This window comes from Pan paniscus, chromosome 16, assembly GCF_029289425.2.
Source record: "Pan paniscus chromosome 16, NHGRI_mPanPan1-v2.0_pri, whole genome shotgun sequence".
Classification (NCBI taxonomy): Eukaryota; Metazoa; Chordata; class Mammalia; order Primates; family Hominidae; genus Pan; species Pan paniscus.
The window spans coordinates 29,014,292-29,034,125 of NC_073265.2; the positions used below are offsets into that span (position 1 = coordinate 29,014,292).

The 19,834-nt window shown below is 40.5% G+C and overlaps 1 protein-coding gene across 10 annotated transcripts in view; it reads right to left on the reverse strand.

Moving 5' to 3' along the window:
- Positions 1-11,346, reverse strand: part of FSIP1 (fibrous sheath interacting protein 1) — a 190,927-nt gene extending 179,581 nt beyond the window's left edge. For 6 of the 10 annotated variants that reach the window (XM_063596535.1, XM_055098839.2, XM_008951956.5 and 3 more), the window contains exons 1-3: positions 8,282-11,346; positions 3,494-3,554; positions 2,041-2,173 (exon numbers count right to left, since the gene is read on the reverse strand). In XM_063596535.1, coding sequence (XP_063452605.1) covers positions 2,041-2,173; positions 3,494-3,510 — 150 coding nt within the window. In that variant the 5' untranslated portion in view covers positions 3,511-3,554; positions 8,282-11,346. Of the gene's footprint in view, positions 1-2,040; positions 2,174-3,493; positions 3,555-7,610; positions 8,196-8,281 lie in introns of those variants that run through there. The other 4 variants (XM_055098840.3, XM_055098846.2, XM_055098842.2 and 1 more) reach the window with 4 other exon arrangements.
- Positions 11,347-19,834: the final 8,488 nt, after the last annotated feature.

The window sequence follows — 19,834 nt, forward strand, 5'->3', positions numbered from 1 at the left end:
AATACATACAGAAGAGCAAAAAGCCAAGGATAGTTAAGACAGTCCTGAAAACAAACAATATGGAAGAGCCACTATCAGATATCAGTAATTATTACAAAGCTGTAAGAGTTAACACACCATATAGTAATGATGCAGGACTAGATGAAACAAAACTATATTTTGTACAAAGTCACTTATAGCTAGGGTTCTGGACGTACGTTAGGATAATCCAATTAGATGAACCTGCACAAGATTTAGAAAGCAGATGTGAGGTAGAAGCATCGTCCTAAGTTCCTGATAGGAAGCTGGCAGAAAAATATCAAAGGCAGCCATCTCTGCATGTCTAGTCACCAGCTTTGTGGTTCTGAGGGACTTGTGGCAGTGGCGGAAGCAGCAGCAGCAACTTTCTGATCTCTGGATTACAGCTCTGGTGGCGTGACCTGAGAACCCATAATCCAGGTATAACCCCTCCCTGAACTCCCTTTCTTGCTGGTCGCCTGTTGATTTTGAGGTCTTCTGTTGATTTTGAGGAACTAAACTCTTTTTTGCAGTGGGGGAGGTGGAGGGGGAACACAGTTTCACTCTGTCACCCAAGCTGCAGTGCAGTGGCACAATCACAGCTCACTGCAGCCTTGAACTCCTGAAATCAAGCTATCCTCTTGCCTCAGCCTCCCAAGTAGCTGGGACTACAGGCATGTGCCACCATGTCCTGCTAATTTTTTTAATTTTTTGTAGACTTAGGGTCTCACAATGTTGCCCAGGCTTTAACTCTTGTATTCAATCCCCTTCTGCTTGAAATACATAGAATGCTATTCCTGAACCACATCATGACAGACAGAATTCTAAGAGTTCCATAATGCAGAATCTAGTCTACAAACAAAAAAAAAAATGAGTATGAATTCATTAACTTGCCAAAATTTTTCATTATAATGTTCAATTATTCATTTCCTAAAACTTTAAAAGAAATAAATGAGAAAACTAATGCTTTAAGTAAAAAAATGAAGTCTAGAAGTCTAGATATTTTAAGGAAAAAAAAGGGACTGCTGAAGAAAAAAAAAATAAGGTCACAGCCAGATAATATCTGATATGTTTTGGCTCTGTGTCCCCACCCAAATCTCACGTCGAATTGTAATTCCCAGTGTCGGAGGAGGGGCCTGGTGGTAGGTGACTGAATCATTGCTGTTCTTCTGACAGTGTTCTCATGAAATTTGGTTGTTTGAAAGTGTGTAGCACCTCCTCCTTCACTCTCTCTCTCTCCTGCTCCAACCATGTAGGATGTGCCAGCTTCCCCTTCACCTTCCGCCATGATTGTAAGTTTCCTGATGCCTCCCCAGCCATGCTTCCTGTACAGCCTGTGGAACCATGCAAACTTCTTTTCTTTATAAATTACCCAGTCTCAGGTAGTTCTTTTATAGCAATGTGAGAAAGGACTAATACAACATACCTACCCAATATACATCACATGGCCTTTACCAAACGGTTTTTTTAAAATACTGAATCTTTTTGAGTAAGTGTTTTTAGTAAAAGTCAGTGGTGGTATATTAGATGTTGGAATACAAAACTTCCTTATAAAGAAAAAAAGAGTCGATACACAAGTTTTAACAAAGTACAGTGCAGAGAAATAAACCACACTCCAAAAAAAGAAAGGAAAAAAAGGAAGGTGGGAGGGAGGGAGGGGAGGGGCGGAGGGAGGGGAGGGGCGGAGGGAGGGGAGGGGCGGAGGGAGGGGAGGGGCGGAGGGAGGGGAGGGGCGGAGGGAGGGGAGGGGCGGAGGGAGGGGAGGGGCGGAGGGAGGGGAGGGGCGGAGGGAGGGGAGGGGCGGAGGGAGGGGAGGGGCGGAGGGAGGGGAGGGGCGGAGGGAGGGGAGAGAGGGAGGGAGGGAAGGAATGGAGTAGAGTTTTTTCATATTAATCTAGATTAAAATCCAAGAAATCTGCAAGTGCTCCCCAAACACACCGTCTAAGGAGAAAATTTAAAATGGGATGTTAACAACAACCTTAGTTTCATCAACTGCTGAGAGGTTGGGGAAAGGAGTTTAAATCTTTTCTTAACGTAAATTACCTTGAAGGATCCTGGTTCTGTTGAGAGCACCTCCAAAGAAGCATTTGAACTTCTGCTCCCAGGGCGTATTCTTGAATTTGAAGCTGGTTTTGAAATTCCATCTAGGTTTCCCTTTATAATATCCATTGAAATCCTGAAACAACAAATAAAATATTTAATACCAAGCGACTCGGATATTTAAATCTTTCATTAGTTAGTATTAATATCCAATTACTCAGAGGCTTTGTTTTAAAGATTATGTTGCTACTGAAGTCACACTTAAGGGTTCCCCAGCTTCACCAAAAGACATCTTGTGTACATGGATTGTTCAATCTTATGCCACAGTATGCATAAAATATACTGCCCAGGATGTTAGATACTGAATATGGCTAAAAGAGAACACAGAAGTGAATGCCATCTTGGTTGCTTCCTGGGCCTCCAGGAAAAAACATTTACATGTCCCTGGTCTTCCCCGAGGGAATACTCAGGGGCACTCGTCTCTCAAGCAAGATCCACTTCATCTTAATGATTTGCTAAGGCCCTCCTGCTACTTTCTCTTTTTTTTTTGAAAATGAGTCTCACTCTGTCACCCAGGCTGGAGTGCAGTGGTGCGATCTTGGCTCCCTGCAACCTCTGCCTCCCAGGTTCAAGCAATTCTCCCTGCCTCCGCCTCCCAAGTAGCTGGGATTACAGGAGCCCGCCACCATGCCCAGCTAATTATAGTATTTTTTTTTTTTAGTAGGGACGGGGTTTTGCCATGTTGGCCAGGTTGGTGTCAAACTCCTGACCTCAGGTGATCCGCCCACCTCGGTCTCCCAAAGTCCCCCTGCTACTTTCTTTCGGTTTTGCCTTCTTTTTTCTAGCCTTGTCCACTCTAGTTCAGCCTTCTTCCCTCTCAGCTCTGATTTCTCCTCTCCCCCGTGGGGCTGCATTTTCATGGAGTACCTATCTCCAGGCACTGCTCTCATTTTATGAACCCTCCCCTTCTAAAACCCATAATTCTATTTCTGCCCTCTGAAGCAAGAGAACAAAACCTACTTCCTTTATTAGAGGACAGATTTTCATTATCTGGCTACACATTACCAATATATTTAACTATTCTTCATGTGATATTATCCACAGGCTTCTCACCACCCTGGCTGCTCTATATCTAGTGCTATTTCCAGAAGCAAGAAATACTAGGCAGGGTGGCATAAGCTACAGAGACGCAGTGAGCGATGCAGGCACACTGATCCTTCCAAACTGTGTGGCTGACTAAGACCATTCCAGATCTGTCCTGTGACACTGGGGCAACACGCATGCTGAGTCAAATGGAAGAAAGAGGGTAATTCCAGCTTTTGCCCTCTCATACTCGGATTTACATGTGAATGGGTGTCTTCCAACAAATCCTTTCCTAAATTCCCATCAATTATACATTCAACCATAACAGAATGAAAAAGGCAATTGCCTCTACCCAACAATGTCCTTTTCTTACCCTACAAAATGACTCATCTTTCTTTTGCTTTTTTGAACAGCAGAGGCAGGGTCCAGAGAAGCTGCGGACACAGGAGAAAGCACAAATATAAACAACCTGAGGCTTCACCTAGGTACATAGAGCGATGTTACGGCTTGGCTTCCAACCATTCAAGGTGCCAAAGCTTATGTTTAAGAGACCAGGAGGTCAGCTCTTCCCATCTCAGCAAATGAAAAAAGCATTGATCTCAACATTATTCAAACTCTGCAAAAGAGTTTGGGCTCACTCAGGAAAGCACTGACATTATTATTGTGGGATGATGGATCACCCTGGCCCCTCACATCAAAACCAAAAAGCATAAGTCACCAAAAGGCCAAATGTCTTGTAAACGCCCTAAGCAGCCTGTCAAGGGAGACTTATTACAGCTTGCAGAGGGAGCAATGAGATGGAAGCATGCGCAGAGCCGCATAATACATGTCAATAAAGGCACAGGCACAGGCAACCAACAATGACCTGGATCAGCTAAAGAGCTCCACAAATCTTTCATTTTGCTCTAGAAATAGGTCTGTTCTATTAGGTTCACTCCTGAAAATAATAAATTAAATAAAATGCAGTTCCTGAGGTAGGTGGGGACGCAATAACAGACTATCTTATGAATTTGGCCATCTAGAAAAAGGTATTGGTAAAGGGTATTAAAATTGGATCTTATAGATGTATTTAAGCATTTGAGAAGAAATTGCAACTGCCACATAGAAATTCCACAAGAAAAATAAAGCATTGCACAAGAAAAAAGCAATCAAACAATATGTAAATAGTTATAATTACGTAAGCATTGAATGTTGATTTAACCAAATATTATGCCTTAATTATATTGAGTGTTCATGAGGAGTGCACAAAACGAAGCGAGTAGTATCAGAAATGTAATCTGTTACCACAGGAAATCAAAGAGACTGTCCAGAAATTGATAAAGCCAAGCAACATTTAAACATAATACTTTAATAATAGTAAAAACTAATTTTATAAGTAATAAAAAATATGAAATCTCTAACAGACTGGAAGGAACATAAAGATAAATTTATAAACATAAATGTAAAGATAAATTTCATAATTATGGAATTAATGACTTAGTAAGCGTGATACTAAGAATATAAATCAAAAAGGAAAAGACTAACAGATGTGGCTACATAATAGTTAATGCTCTTGTATCTCAAACATGAAAAAGAACTCTAAGTGAAATTAAAAGGAACCTGAGAAACTGGGGAAATAAATGCAACAAAGATGATATACAAAAGGTTAATATATTCACATATTTATAGAGCTCTTACCAATCAGTAAGGAAAGAAAATTCTAATAGAAAACTGGGTAAAGATTTTAAACAGAAATGCACATATCAAAAAAAATAGAGAAAGACATACAAGTTGTCAATAATCCTGCTTTAAAAAGTCCAACTTCTCTTATTAAAGGAATATACACAAAGGGACCTGAAAGATGATGACACATCAAGGAAGTAAGAGTAGTGGGTTCTGGATTGGTGGGTTTCTGGATGTTCTTGTCCCCTTGCTTATCTGTATTTTCTGTTTTTCTATTAACTATATCTTGTATTTATAACTAAAGAATTCATTTATTATAGAAAGATCTCTAGAATGTACTAAAAGGTATTTGAAAAGAAATAAAAATCACCCAACATCCCACCACCCTGAGCTAAACGCTATTGGTACATCTTTCCCATTTTTGCTCTATGTCTTTTTCAACAAAATTGGACTAATGTGTTTCTCACCAGTACATAATGAGCATTTTCTTATGACATTAAAACACTTCAAAATAGAATCGTATTTACTTCATGATACTTGATTAAATAGATTAGATATATGACCAGATTCTAAACTGTAACAAGTGCCAACTTACATAACATTCATTTCAAACAAGATTAAAGTTTTCCATAGAAGCTTCTGAGAAATGCAATCAACATAGATGATTTAAAGCCAAAATGGGGACATATGGCTGCTATAATTTGGTATTTTGAGATGAATAAAAGAATCAAAAGAAAATGAATCCTCCTCTGTTTAGTCATTATGAGTAGCAAGACTTTAAAAAGTGGGACTGATTTAGTTTCATTATTTTTATGTCTAAAAATTATTTATGTATGGTCAATTTTTTTACTTTATATATTTGTGTATCTGTAAGGAATACTTGCCCATGCAGAAAAAACATCAAATAATACAGGTGCATATCAAAATGTTTTAAGTCAAAATTCGGCTTATCCCAGGAATTAGTGTTAATAGAGACTCGCAAGTCTCATTTTTTTAGGCATATGCAAACCTTCTATCTTTTATACCCATCGACTCCTCCCCAACGCAGACACACATACAAATGGCATGGTGCTTTGCAACTTGCTTTTTCACAATTAACAATCAATTTTGGCCAGGCGCGGTGGCTCACGCCTGTAATCCCAGCACTTTGGGAGGCCGAGGCGGGAAGATCACGAGGTCAGGAGGATCAAGACCACCCTGGCTAACACGGTGAAACCCCGTCTCTACTAAAAATACAAAAGAATTAGCTGGGCGTGGTGATGGGCGCCTGTAGTCCCAGCTACTCGGGAGGCTAAGGCAGGAGAATGGCGTGAACCCGGGAGGCGGAGCTTGCAGTGAGCCGAGATTGTGCCACTCCGGCCTGGGCAACAGAGCGAGACTCCGTCTCAAAAAAAGAAAAAAAAAATTTATTTTATCTATTTTTCTATATCACCATTTATAGATATACGTCATGCTTTCAAACAACAGCATAATATCCCATAGATGCAGCACTTTTTTCATCAGTTCACTTAGGTGGTATATAGAATATTTGCTATTAAAAGCAATTCTAAAACTTGCTCAAAATGTATCACGGACCTAAAGTAAAACTTCACACTATAAAATTTTCTTTTTGTCGTTGTTATTGTTATTGTATTTGTAGTAAAGACGGGTTTCACTATGTTGGCCAGGCTGGTCTCGAACCCCTGACCTCAAGTGATCTGCCTGCCTCAGCCTGTCAAAGTGCTGTGATTACAGGGGTGAGCCACCGTGCCCGGCCAAAACTATAAAATTTCTAAAAAATACATGTGATTGTGGGTTAGGCAAAAATTTCTTAGATACAACATCAAAGGCATGATTCATAAAAGAAAATATGGATAAATTGGAAGGTATCAAAATTTAAAACTTGTAGTCTTCAAAAGATGTTAAGACAAGGAAAACAAAACCCAAAGACTAGGAGCAAATATTTGCAAAACACATATCTGACAAAGGACTCATATCCAGAATATATAAACAAGTATCAAGACTCAATAACAAGAAAACAAAGGATTTGGACACACACATCACCCCAGATGATGTACGGATGGCAAAAGAGCACATGAAAAGATGTTCAACATCATTACCCCTCAAAAAAATAAAATAAAAATCACAATGAGAAACCACTACACACCTATTCAAATGACAAAAATTAATTTTTTAGAAAACTGACAATACCAAGTGTGACAAAGTTGGAGAGCAACTGTAACACTCATATTGCCAATGACAATGCAAAATCATCACTTTTCAAAACTGCTTAGCAGTTTCTTATAAAGTTAAACATATATTTACCATATGACTCCACAATCTCATTCATATTTACCCAAGAAATGAAAACATATTCACACACACACAAAAAAACCTACACATGAATATTTATACCAGCTTCATCAATAATAGCCAACAACTGGAAAGAACTCATCCAAATGTGCCTCAAGTAGGAAATGGATAAATATACTACCGTAGATCCATACAATGGACTATTACTCAGCAACATAAAGGAACAAACAACTGATACACAGAACATGAATGAATAGCAACTGCATGATGCTAAGCTGAAAGAAGCCTGATTCAAAAGGCCACAGGGTGTTTGCTTCCATCAATATGACATTCTGGAATAGGCAAAATTACAGGAACAAAAAACTAGGAAGTTGTTGCCAAGGATGGCGTTAGGGGAGGGGTTAAATACAAAGAGCACTAGGGAATTTGGGGTTCATGATGAAACTTCCGTATGCTGATTGTGGTGGTTGGTAATTACATAACTGTATACATCTGTCAAAACTCACAGAACTGCAGATTAAATGGGTGAGGCTTACCATAAGTAAGTTATACCTCAATTTTAAGTTAATATATTTGTTCCAATCTTTCTTTAGTTATGCTCATACATCCATAAAATATATTAGAATTCCTGAGTCAAAGAACACTTATGTTTCAAATTTTGGTAGTTCGCCAAATTGTACTCCAAAAAGGCTGCACCAAATTACACTACTTCCCCTACACTGGCCTGGGGCCCATCTGGTTATGTCAAAGCTGTTTCATCTTCTCCAGTCTGATAGGTGTAAAAGGTATCTGTGAATTTGGTTTACATTTCTTCACGAGAAAAGTTGAGTCTCTAATCAATTGTTTGCTGTTTGCGTCTTTTTATTTTTCCTGTGAAATGCCTATTTGCATCCTTTGCCGTTTACGGTCTAGTTTAAATGGCTGGTGATCAGTTCTAGATCTTGGTGGGAAGATCCAAATCTCGGGAAAGTAGAAGCCTTGGTTACAGGTCCTAATGTTAGGTGATTCCTGGAGAAATAGTCTCCGCGGAGGCAGAAGCCGCTGGGGCCCCGCCCCCACTGAGCCCGCCCCCGCCCTCTCATTGGCCCTGTCCGCTCTCCCTGACAGTCCATCTACATGCCAAGCGGCCCGACGCAGCTCCGCCCCGCCCACTCCTCGGCGCACCGCCCCGCGACCGAGCTCCGCCCTCATCTGCGCGGCCCCTCACCTTCCCGCCGGGCCTCCTCGAGGAACTGGCGGCCGTCAGTCAGGGCGCAGATGGCCGCAGAAGCGCGCCGCAGACACCCGCCGCGCCAGCCACTTCCCCCTAGAGGAGAGGGGTCTCTCCCGCCACCTCAGCCTCTCTGGTGGTGGAAGAAGCCGCCGGTCCAGATCCCTCCTGCTTGTGGGACCGCTGTTTCCCTGGCAACCAGATGCGCGATGCTTCCGGTCTCGCGATAGCGGAAAGGGCTGTACCATCCGGAAATGGGACCGGGGCCGGCGGCTGTTGGAGCCGTGCGAGCTGGGACGGCCGGCGTGTGTCCTTCCGTCTTCGCTGCCGACGGTGGGGGTTGGGAGCGATTTGTTCGTCTTTAGGTTGGATTGGGAACGGGGACGTCTGGATGCTTGTGTATCTCTGTCCCTCATATTGCTGTGATGCCTTACATGTCAGTTATCCTCTCCGAGCACAGTTTCCTCCTCCGTAAAATGGGAACAATAATAATTCCCTTCTTACAAGACTTGTGCAGCTCAAAAAGACCATGTATGTGAAGCTCTAGTAAATTTGGGGTGCTATGGAAATTTTAAAAATATGAGTTTTGCACAGATTCGGCTACAGTCCAAAAAGAGTTATAATTGCTTTTTGCACCTTCTTTCATTTCGTAGTTTCTCTAATTCTCAGTGCACGAAAATTATTTCCCTACGTCCACAAACTGATTTTCCTCACCTCCATTGCCATCATTTCTCCTGCTTTCCAGTCTGAACAGCACATTACCGTTTACAGGGCATTTTCACATTCATGGCCCCTTTGTCCTCATTGTTTTAACTAGGTACGATGTGGTTTTTTTCAGCGAAGCAAATAGTCATAGGCTGAGTTGCCGAAAGAACACAGCTGCAGTCTAGGCCAGTGCTGGGTATAAAAACCTGGCTATAAATGCCATCCCTATGCTCCTGAATCCTGCATCTTATCACCAGCCCAGACTTCCCTGAACTCCAGACTCCTTTACCTAACTGCCTATTTGGCATATCCACTTAGATGTGTAAGCATCTCAAACTTAACACGGGAAAAAACAACTTCTCCAGAGTCCCCCACCCACTTTCTATCCATCTCAGCAAATGGTAATTTCAGCCTGCCATGCCTAGACCAAAAACCTTGGAGTCATCCTCAATTCTTCTTTCTCTCTCACTCTACAATCAATTTGTCCTATCAGCTCAGCATTCAAAATATATTCAGAATCCAAACATTCGTCACAACTTCAGTGCTTCCATTCAGGTTCATACTGACATCATCTCTAAATGATAAGGCTTTCTGTTGGCTCTCTGACCTCCATTCCTACCTACTGCTTTCCCCTGGTAAACCTGGTTCCAGGCTCACTGTCCTCATTGTTAGTGTTTCTGTGCAGGGGTTTCTTCCCAGCATTTCTCAGGGAATTTATGTGGCTTTCCAAATCTCAAAAGAAAAAAAGTTGCAAACTGAAGAAAATGGGAGAAAGTATCCTAATTCTCCTATGAGAATTAAAACTTAGCAGCCAACCTAGAGATGTTACTGAAGAAATTCACCAATGTCAAGTTGAAAACCAGCGCAGGAAATGCTGAGTTCGAGGTTGAGGTGAACATTTTCAGGAACCAGGACAGGAGCACTTGGGAGAAACATGGCCACAGTCTCATCAGTCAGTCTTGTTTGTAGTTGGTGCCATGTAAGCCTATGTTCCTGGCCCTGTGTGCTGCTGGCAGTGAGTCATTCTTGTAAATAAAATATAAATAGGTTGATACTCATTGTATACTTCATACAAATTCTATGAGCAGTGTTCCAAAAAGTAACGGGTTTTGGATTCAAAGTAAATCCTTAAATTGGCAGTTTCCAACCCATGATTCTGGGTAGTACAGTTAACCCTGCTAGGAGATCTATTATTTGAATACTACTGTATAATGTTCTCTGTGTTTTCCACTATTTGAATATTTGCTATAAACTCCAGTTCTTGTAAACACTTCTAAATTTAATAGTTCTCATTTTTTAAACAAAGGCTTCAGATACTTGTAATAATGAGTAAAGAAGATGAAGAAGGTAGGGAATATTTTAAGAATAAGATTTTGAGAACAGCTGGTATTTCTGATTTCCTGTTTCTGCATCCCAAAGATCAGTATCTGTCAGGAATTTGGAAACACTTGTTGTTCCTCCAATCCAAATAATCACACACACACACCAGCCTGAAATATAGTTTCCCAGCTATCCACGTGGTTTGCTCCTCTCTTTCCTCAGGCATCCGCTTCCTCAGGAGGGCCTTTCCCAACCACCCTATGTAAAATAATTATCCCCATCTCCACACACCCCACCCTCTCTCTCCCCAACCCTGCTTTATTTTTTTATGAAGAAGAGAGATGACATTATTTGGATTTTGATACTAAACAGCTAGGTTATCTTAGGTAAATATATAAGCTTTTGTGGGCCACAGTTTCTTCATTTGAAAAATGAAGCTGGACTAGTTTTGCAGTGCTTAACTGCACAGAGCATTAGAATCACCTGGGGAGACTTCATAAACTACACAACCAGGGGTGTACCTGAGATCAAATGAATCTAGGGCTTCTCAACTTTAATATGCAGACACATCACCGAGGAATCTTGTTAAAAATGCTGATTCAAAAAAAAAAATACTGGTTCAGTATCAGGTGAGACCCGAGATTAACAGGCTCCTAGATGATGCCAATGCTCCCCGTCCACCGACCGCTGTTTACCTAGCGGCAAGACGAGATCATTGCCAAGTGCCTGCAAGGTTCTCATACACCATAAACGAAGGCCATTCTTTCTGGTTTTTAATTTGGTGAATAATAGTGTCCACTAAGAAAACAATACCTTCCCAATTTCTTGTGGGGGAAGGGGCTGAACTAAGAAAAAGCAGACCTATGATTACTGCTGTTTTCATTTTTTTAACTGTTGCTTTTAAAATGCAACATAAGATGCATATAAAGCAAGTGAAAATAAAATTCGGGTTCCACGTAAACTTTGTGTCTCTTCACTGTTTGTAACCTTTCCAGACTAAGTCCCTATTGACTATATTTTGCATAAAACTATTTATCTCATTTTGAATTGTTTTGTCTCTGTGTCACTCTCACGTTGTTTATTTACCTCCTGATGCTTCCATTTTGTAAACTGCCGAGAGGCTGTGTGTGCCTTAAGGGCCAGCTTTAATAAACTGCATTTGTTGTGTATTTGTTTTTAATTTCCGCAAATACTTCTGTGTCAGCTATAGCAGGTGACACCCTCAAAACAGCACTGGGATATAAGTCCGAGAGCACCAAATGTCTTTACTGTGTTTTCTGCAGTTCCATTTTCAAAAATCGCAAACACATCCTGGAAGGTGTTGTGCCCTTCAAAGTCATTCATAAAAATTTCTTCTAGAGTCAAGATATTTGAAGCTAAAATTTCCCTGGTCTCATTCCAGGTTGGTGACATATGGTAGTGGCAGTGTTAGTTTCGGAGTTAGCTTTTGTTTTTGTTTGCAGTCTCTCCCTACTCTTGACATCCTCCTTCCGAGTGGAGTCAGATTTGAATGAATGAAAGCAAGCAAGAGCATTGTTTGCCATCTGGGCACCAACTACCATTTCAGCCTTGTTGCCCCGGTTGCCCTTTTCTCACCATAAACTTCAACCAAATGTAACAATATGGTAGGAGAGGGATCTCATTAAGCCTCATATCGTAGATTCTACACACTGGATTTTGTGTATAATAGCCATTCCTACTGGAGAGCAGATAATAGTGTTTACCACTGGATAGTTCCCCTGTCCTGTGAATCTATGCTTAGTGTTATTGAAAAATTACATTTACAAAGTGTTTCAGACTTGCCTTCCAAGCATCATTTCACTTCATTCATAACATTCTATGAGTCGGCACTAGTATTACCTGGATTTAGAGTTGAGAAGCAGAGCACCTAAAGCGTAAGTAATTGTCCCAAGGTCATTGGGGAACTAACTGGCACAGGGATTCCAACCTAGGTTCCAAAGCCTGCCCTCCATCTCCTCAGGGGTCCGAATTCTAGAAGAGGAGATATTTGTGTCCACTAGATGGTGCTGATTGTCCTCTTAAAAAAAAATTGGCAGCCACTTTCAGAAACACGTTCCTTTGGATTTTAGGTGTAATTCATGAAACCACTGAACTGAAGTATCTTGTATGTTTGAATTGTGCCTGGATGCATCTTTAAATAGCCACCCAAATAGGAAAAGTGAAAATTTGATCTCAAAAAAACTGCATTTTTAAAAATATTAGTACATATAAATAATATCAAAAAACCATGGTGACTTTGAGACACTGAAAGTTCTCACACATGTGTATTTACATTAAATCAGTAGACTTAAGAAGAAATACATGTTTTATTCCATGTACCCCTTTTATACCAACTGTACTCCCTCCAGCATCTCCCAATCCTGCTTGGGCACAGTGCCATCCATGCCAGCAAGGGTCATGAACAGGGAAGTAAATAAAGCCTGAAAAAAACAACAATCAGATTCTGGAACAGGTAACACTTTTTTTTTTTCCTTTTTTTTTTTTTTTTTTTTGTTTTTGAGATAAAGTCATGCTCTGTCGCCCAGGCTGGAGTGCAGTAGCACAATGATCATGGCTCACTGCAGCCTCAACTTCCCAGGTTCAAGCAACCTCCCACCTCAGCCTCATGAGCAGCTGGGACTACAGGCATGCAACACCACACCCAGTTGAATTTTGTTTGTTTGTTTGTTTGTTTGTTTGTAGAGGTGAGGTCTCCCTATGTTGCCCAGGCTTAATGCTATTTTTATTGAAAGTAAAATACATGTTAAATATGTTTCATATGTGCTTAGTACCTTATTTTAGTACCTTTTTTAGAACTTAAAAGCTGTGAAATAAACCCGATTCAAATGGGTTGTCAGATTTTGTTGTTGAGAAGGATCAGTTCAGGTGTTATTTAAAATATTGATTCTAGTCCCTGTTACATGATTCAGTGGGTCTGGAATGCAGACCAGGAATCTGCATTTTTAACAAGTCCCTTGGTGCTTGTGGTACAGATGAACCACTGACTTCAAGTTAATGTTTTAGAGGGTAAATACTGGCGAGGACATTGCTCCTGGAGGCACCATGGAGCCCCCTGCAGCTATTCTACACGGAGGCTGTGAACAGTGACATCCAGCACTTCCTTTGTAAACAGCAGGCTAGAGACTGAAAAATGCTCTCCCTATAGAACTCTTTCCCTCCTCTCCCCGTCTGATGTGGAGTGCTACACAGAATTAGCTGCTGGTCAGTGGATGTCTCCATTTTTTAAAAGATCAAGCTTACAACTTCTCAATGCCTATTGGTCCAAAAACATAGTGATGACTTTAGGTTTGTTTTCAGTTAAAGAAGTTAGATCATGTATTGTCATATAACTATTCAATTGGCTCAAGCGATCCGAATGTCAACCTAGGGGGCCACAAACTTCCAGACACTGTGAAATTGTGTAAAAATCAGTGCACACATACACACACACACACACACACACATAGCAGTGCAGCTACATGTTTCTGGACTAGAGGGTTGTTTTTAAAGATAGTAAAGTAAATCAATGAAAACGAAGGTATGTTATAATATCCAGAGTCATTTGCAGGGGGAAGGTGTCATGTCAAGTGGGCCCTAAAGCAATCAGCTCTGCCAAGTGAGTCATTCTCACCAGAAAGGAGAAAAAAATCGGTTTCTCTTCTTTTCTGAGGAAATTCCCTCAAAGTAACAGACTGCTTAACTTTCTCATGATCTTACTGGCTACAAAGTTTGGTCACCTGCAGCAACTCTGTACCTGTAAAGATTTAAAGAGTTGGCAGAAACTTCCCAAGGCCAGCTGCAGTTTCAGTTGCTGGATGCCCACTGAGATTAGTGTCTCGCCCCTGTCAGCTGAATGGATGTGACACTGCTTGCGCATAATGGCTGAAATTGCACTGCAACTATCAATCCTGGGCCGAAACCAACAGATTCTGAACATTGCCCATGCATTGGGTTTCATGCTTCATGCTTTCAACCTACAGGTAAGCTTGTCTCTGAGTCCAAAACCTAACTTCAGTATTGAGCTTGGTCTCTCTGATCCCATAGGGGTTTGTTAGTTTGTTGTTTTAAATTGGATCTCCTGATCTGTGTACTTGGTTGAGGTGAGCAGGTCTATGCAAACCTACCCCCAAAGGCCAAGGAAGCTGAGAGGCCAATGAAAGAAGCTGACAAGTCCAGTTTCTCAGAAAGAAACATTCAATAAGGGCTTACAAACAGAAGCCATGTCTCTGGCGGCCAGAGAGACAGTGGATCCCCGCACCTGCCCTCCAGAAAGCATCTTTTATATAGCAAGATTTTAGGGAAAGATGTGCAGCCAGTCATGCCTTAGGCCTTCTTGCAAAACTCATGACCCCTAGGGTGGTTAGATAAGCATCTCTATGGGGGTTTATCTATGCTACAGGAACACATTGGTCATCTTGCTATGCAACAGGCCGTTTTCCTACAATACTAAAATGAAGCTTTAGTATATAGTTATGTAAGCCTTCATTATTATGTAAACCTTTACATATTTTAACAAAAAATGAAGCTAAAATAATTAAGATGCCATATTAGAAACATTCAAACCAAATATTTGGGGTGTTAAGCAGCAAGGTATGGAGATGATTTTTCTCAGAGTCAACATCTCAGACATAAAGAAATAAGAAGTAAACCACCCCAGGGGTTTGTTCATCAGTCATGGGTCAGGCTGCCACAATGTTTAAGTCTCATCCTGTCATTCTTAGCTTCTCACTTTATTTCTTACACAGTCTTTTTCTTAGCTCGAATCCAAAGTAATGTTTCTATCTGAACATACAGTGTTTATTACACTAGGAACTAGTCATCATTTTGAAGACTTAGTTTTCTTGTTTACATTTTTAAAATTTGATCATCCAAACTCCTTTCTTAATAGAAGCTGGCTTACTTTCCCCTTATTTTGCCGTAATAGGCAAACTAAAATTAGTGCTTTAATTTTGTTCAAAATTTGTGATGTTTTATATTTTTGTAATTCATCGCTGACACACATTTTAAAATACACATCTCTGGATTTTCTGTCCTGTCTTTGCCAAGAACAGTGTGGCCTGGGCCCAGTCTCTTAACCTCTTTCCACCTCAGTTTCTTCGTCTAGTAAATAAGAGGTAGATAAAGGTTTCTACCACTACTTCCAGCTCTGAGACCCTGTGATTTTCTGATTTAAGCAGTCTCTGCTCTCTTTGGAAATGACCTGCTTCTCAACCCAACATTCATACCAATGTAAAAGGCATCTGCTCAACGTGCATGGCAGCAAGAATTGCTTGTTTAGAAACATCTGGGTAATGGTAACAACCATCTGTCTTGTCCCTGCGTTGTCGAACAAAGAATTAAGCAAGCAAAACCACAAGAGAAGTGCCCTATTTTTATAGAACGATGCAATAGAACAGAATTTGTTTAGGTTTTATGAGAGTTGCATATGTATCCCACCTCTGTTATGGAAGGACAAGCCTCTTCACCTCTCCAGACTTCAGTTTACCAGCCTATCTGTCAAACAATGGGAAGATAACTCTCTAGCACTGTTCCTTATTTTGTTGAAATAGAGAAATTAATATGTTCTTGAGACACTATACTGAATTTTTCATTGCACTTGTTAATAAAATGAGTACTTTCATGTCAAATAACAGCAACCATCCAATCCATGCTGGAGAATGAAAGAAAAGCAGATGAATTATCAGGTTCAATTCATATCTGGTGTGCATTAAATGCTCATCTATCTTGTATAGCTTGCTACAGATGATGGTATTTTGGTGAAAATTGCCAACAATTTTTTAAATGAATCTAGAGATCATTACCTGGACCCAAATTTGTGAGAATTTTGTATTCGGGTGGATACTTGCATCCATGCATTCAATTTTCTATCATTCATTGGTCACTTTTTCTGAGTTAAATCCTCTAGCGAGGGCTGGGCACGGTGGCTCACGCCTGTAATCCCAGCACTTTGGGAGGCAGAGGCAGGCGGATCACGAGGTCAGGAGATCTAGACCATCCTGGCTAACACGGTGAAACCCCGTCTCTACTAAAAAATACAAAAAATTAGCCGGGCGTGGTGGTGGGCGCCTGTAGTCCCAGCTACTCGGGAGGCTGAGGCAGGAGAATGGCATGAACCCGGGAGGCGGAGGTTGCAGTGAGCGGAGATTGCGCCACTGCACTCCAGCCTGGGAGACAGAGCAACACTCCGTCTCAAAAAAAAAAAAACAAAAAAAAACCAAAAAAAAACCCAAAAATCCTCTAGCGAACTATTTCTGGGCAAGTGAACTTTTCAGCATTTCTCTAATCATGCCTAATTGCTCAGAGATTCTGACAGGGATAGGAACAAGATGGTCACATGAATGTTCTCCAACTCCTCACCTCCATTCCTTTGAGATAAAAAGTGTTGGAAGTCAGGAGGATTTCTAGGTACTAACTATGCAATAGTTACCCCTTCACAATAGTTAGCAGGGGAAGAAATGGAAGGCCTTAATTAAGGAAATATTTCTTTATTTCTCAACCTACTATCTACTGAATTACTTATATTTCATCATGAAAAAGACATTTAAAAGCAATGGTTTCTGTCCTCCATAATTTGCTTATGGAGTAGGCATTTTTAAAAATTATTAGTTCAGGCCGGGCGCTGTGGCTCACGCCTGTAATCCCAGCACTTTGGGAGGCCGAGGCGGGCAGATCACGAGGTCAGGAGATCGAGACCATCCTGGCTAACACGGTGAAACCCCGTCTCTACTAAAAATACAAAAAAATTAGCTGGGCGTGGTGATGGGTGCCTGTAGTCCCAGCTACTTGAGAGGCTGAGGCAGGAGAATGGCGTGAACCCGGGAGGCGGAGCTTGCAGTGAGCCGAGATCGCGCCACTGCACTCCAGCCTGGGCGACAGAGCGAGACTCCGTCTCAAAAAAAATAAATAAATAAATAAAAAATCATGAGTTCTGAAGAAAACCAAATACCACATGTTCTCACTTGTAAGTGGGAGCTAAATGATGAGAACACACGGACACACAGAGGGGAACAACACACACTGGGGCCTATCGGAGGGTGGAGGGTGGGAGAGGGAGAAAAGCAGAAAATATAACCAATGTTACGAGGCTTAATACCTGGGTAATGAAATACTCCGTACAACCAACCCCTGTGATACACATTTACCTACGTAACAAACTGCGCATCCTGCACATGTACCTCTGAACTTAAAAGTTAAAAAAATAAAAAATTTGAAAAGAATCATAAGTTCTGATCCATAGTCTTGGACAAAGCACTTAATTTCCTGGACCTCAATTTCTTTATATTAAATTACAGGGGTGGCATATGACTAGGCTAAAATTTTCCTAATTCAAAATGTTATCACTATATAAAGTAAATGAGAATTTTATGGTGAAAGAAATCTTTTGAATTTAAGAAAGACTTGTCATTCATCAAAAGAAATCACTGGAGAGCAGGGACCATATCTTGAACACTTTATATTCCATTACAATAGCATGTATTAAATGCAATAATATTTACTGCTATGAATGAATGAATCTTGTTAATGTTTCATGTCCTTACAGGGAAGAGTATCAAGTGACTCTCAGGAATGTGGGCAATGGGTGAAAGTGATTCGATGGCAGAAACTTTTAAAGTTAAGTAAACTCAGTGCAGAATTAACAAGGAGGGCCAGGCACAGTGGCTCACTCCTATTATAATCCAGCACTTTGGGAAGGGGAGGTGGGAGGATCGCTTGAGCCCAGGAGTTCAAGACCAGCCTGGGCAACACAGCAAGACCCTGTCTCTACAAAAAAGTTCTTTGAAATTATCCCTTGAGCCCAGAAGTTTGAGGTTGCAGTGAACTATGATGGTGCCACTGCACTCCAGCCTTGGTGACAGAGTGAGGCCCTCTGAAGGACCCTCTGAATGTCCTTTTAAGGCCATATAACATCGTCTTATATCTCCCTGAGGAGATTAAGAATGGGTTGTTGTTTTTTTTTTAAGTTATCTTCTTTTTGTATATCCTGTTTTTCCCCCCAATTTTTTTTTTCTTGTATGTTTGTTTTGGCATCTGCCTGTATGTTAGATACTTTCCTCAGAGGACTGGTCATCCTTGGCTGTCTGCTCATGTTTAAAAGTCTCAAAAAAAAAAAAAAAGCGAAGATATTAACATGGAGGACACAGGACATAAGAAGATGCCTCTGAGTGCTCTCCGCAGAGCGACCTCAGTCTTGGCATTCCTTCAAGAGTATCTTAACATTTATTTTAAACTGAATGCCTCTACAGCAAAACAGGGGAAATCATGAGGGAGAAGAAGTAAATTTGGAAAATAACATTGAGCAAAACAGCTGCCAAGCATCAAGGATTTTCATCTAGTCCCCAGTACAGTTTAATGATATGTGCCAAGTGGGTATTCAAAAAATAGTTATGATAATGATAGATGATAATGATCATCAGTACTTTAGAGGGTGCTGTGGAAGAATTGGTCTTTAATGCCTTCTGTACTGTTTTTAGCTCTGTCTCTAACTTGCTTCATCTCTTAGGGCTAATGACGTGGCCATCTGTGTCTCTAGTTTCCCCATCTGCAAAAAAGAGATTGTATCATTTCCTACAGAAAGCCCGTAGACTGTGCTTTAATATCCTCCGGTGAAACATCATATCTAAATATAAAGCAGACAATAAGAAGCCAAATATTACCAAGGGAATAAACTTTAAGACAGAGTATTATAAATTAAAATGAATTAAGAACTTCTAAGTAATATTCTACTGACCTTTGGTTGATGCAAAGGTACCTGTATTGCATACACTTTAGATTTTTTAAAAGTAGATGAGAACATAAATTATAAATACATAAACAAATCCTAGGATGCTTTGACTCATTAAACTCAATATCTTAGGCATATTAATCCAAAATATTTTGTGGGTTCTAAATTAATTTCTAAAGCAAACCAGCATTACTTAAATTAAATCTATATAACAAAGTAGCAATAATTCTTAAAAGCACTGTAAAAATACACAGAAGAAGAAAGAAGAAATCTTTCTTCTTGGCTATAGAGAAGATATGGGGAGAAAAGTAGAATTCATTGTAGCCCATGATTGCCTAGTTCATACAGCCAAGCCAAAGGTATTATCTGAGTACATCTGACATGATTTGAGTATATCAGCAAAAGCCGTCAGTTTCTCTGACCCTGACAGCCTAAATTGCCTCATTTTCTAAATTTCCTCTAATGATGTATATAGTTTCTTCTTTTTTCTTTTGTTTAGTCTGATGGAGCCTTGCAAAATTCAGAAGACTTTTAACATTAATGTGTATTCTTATCAAAATAATACACGTAGACTGTTTTAAAATATAACTAAAAGTCTTAAAACAAAACAAACAAACAATCACAGTCCCACAGAAAAGGACCTGCAATAATTTTAGCCGCCTCTTCTGGCAGTCATCACACATCCCCATATTTCTGAATAACTCACATTCTACTCTGTTTCGCATCACACATTTTGAGCACAATTTGATTTTGCCCCCTGTCATGGTAGATGAGGATATTGCTCTCTTGTGCAATACTTCCAA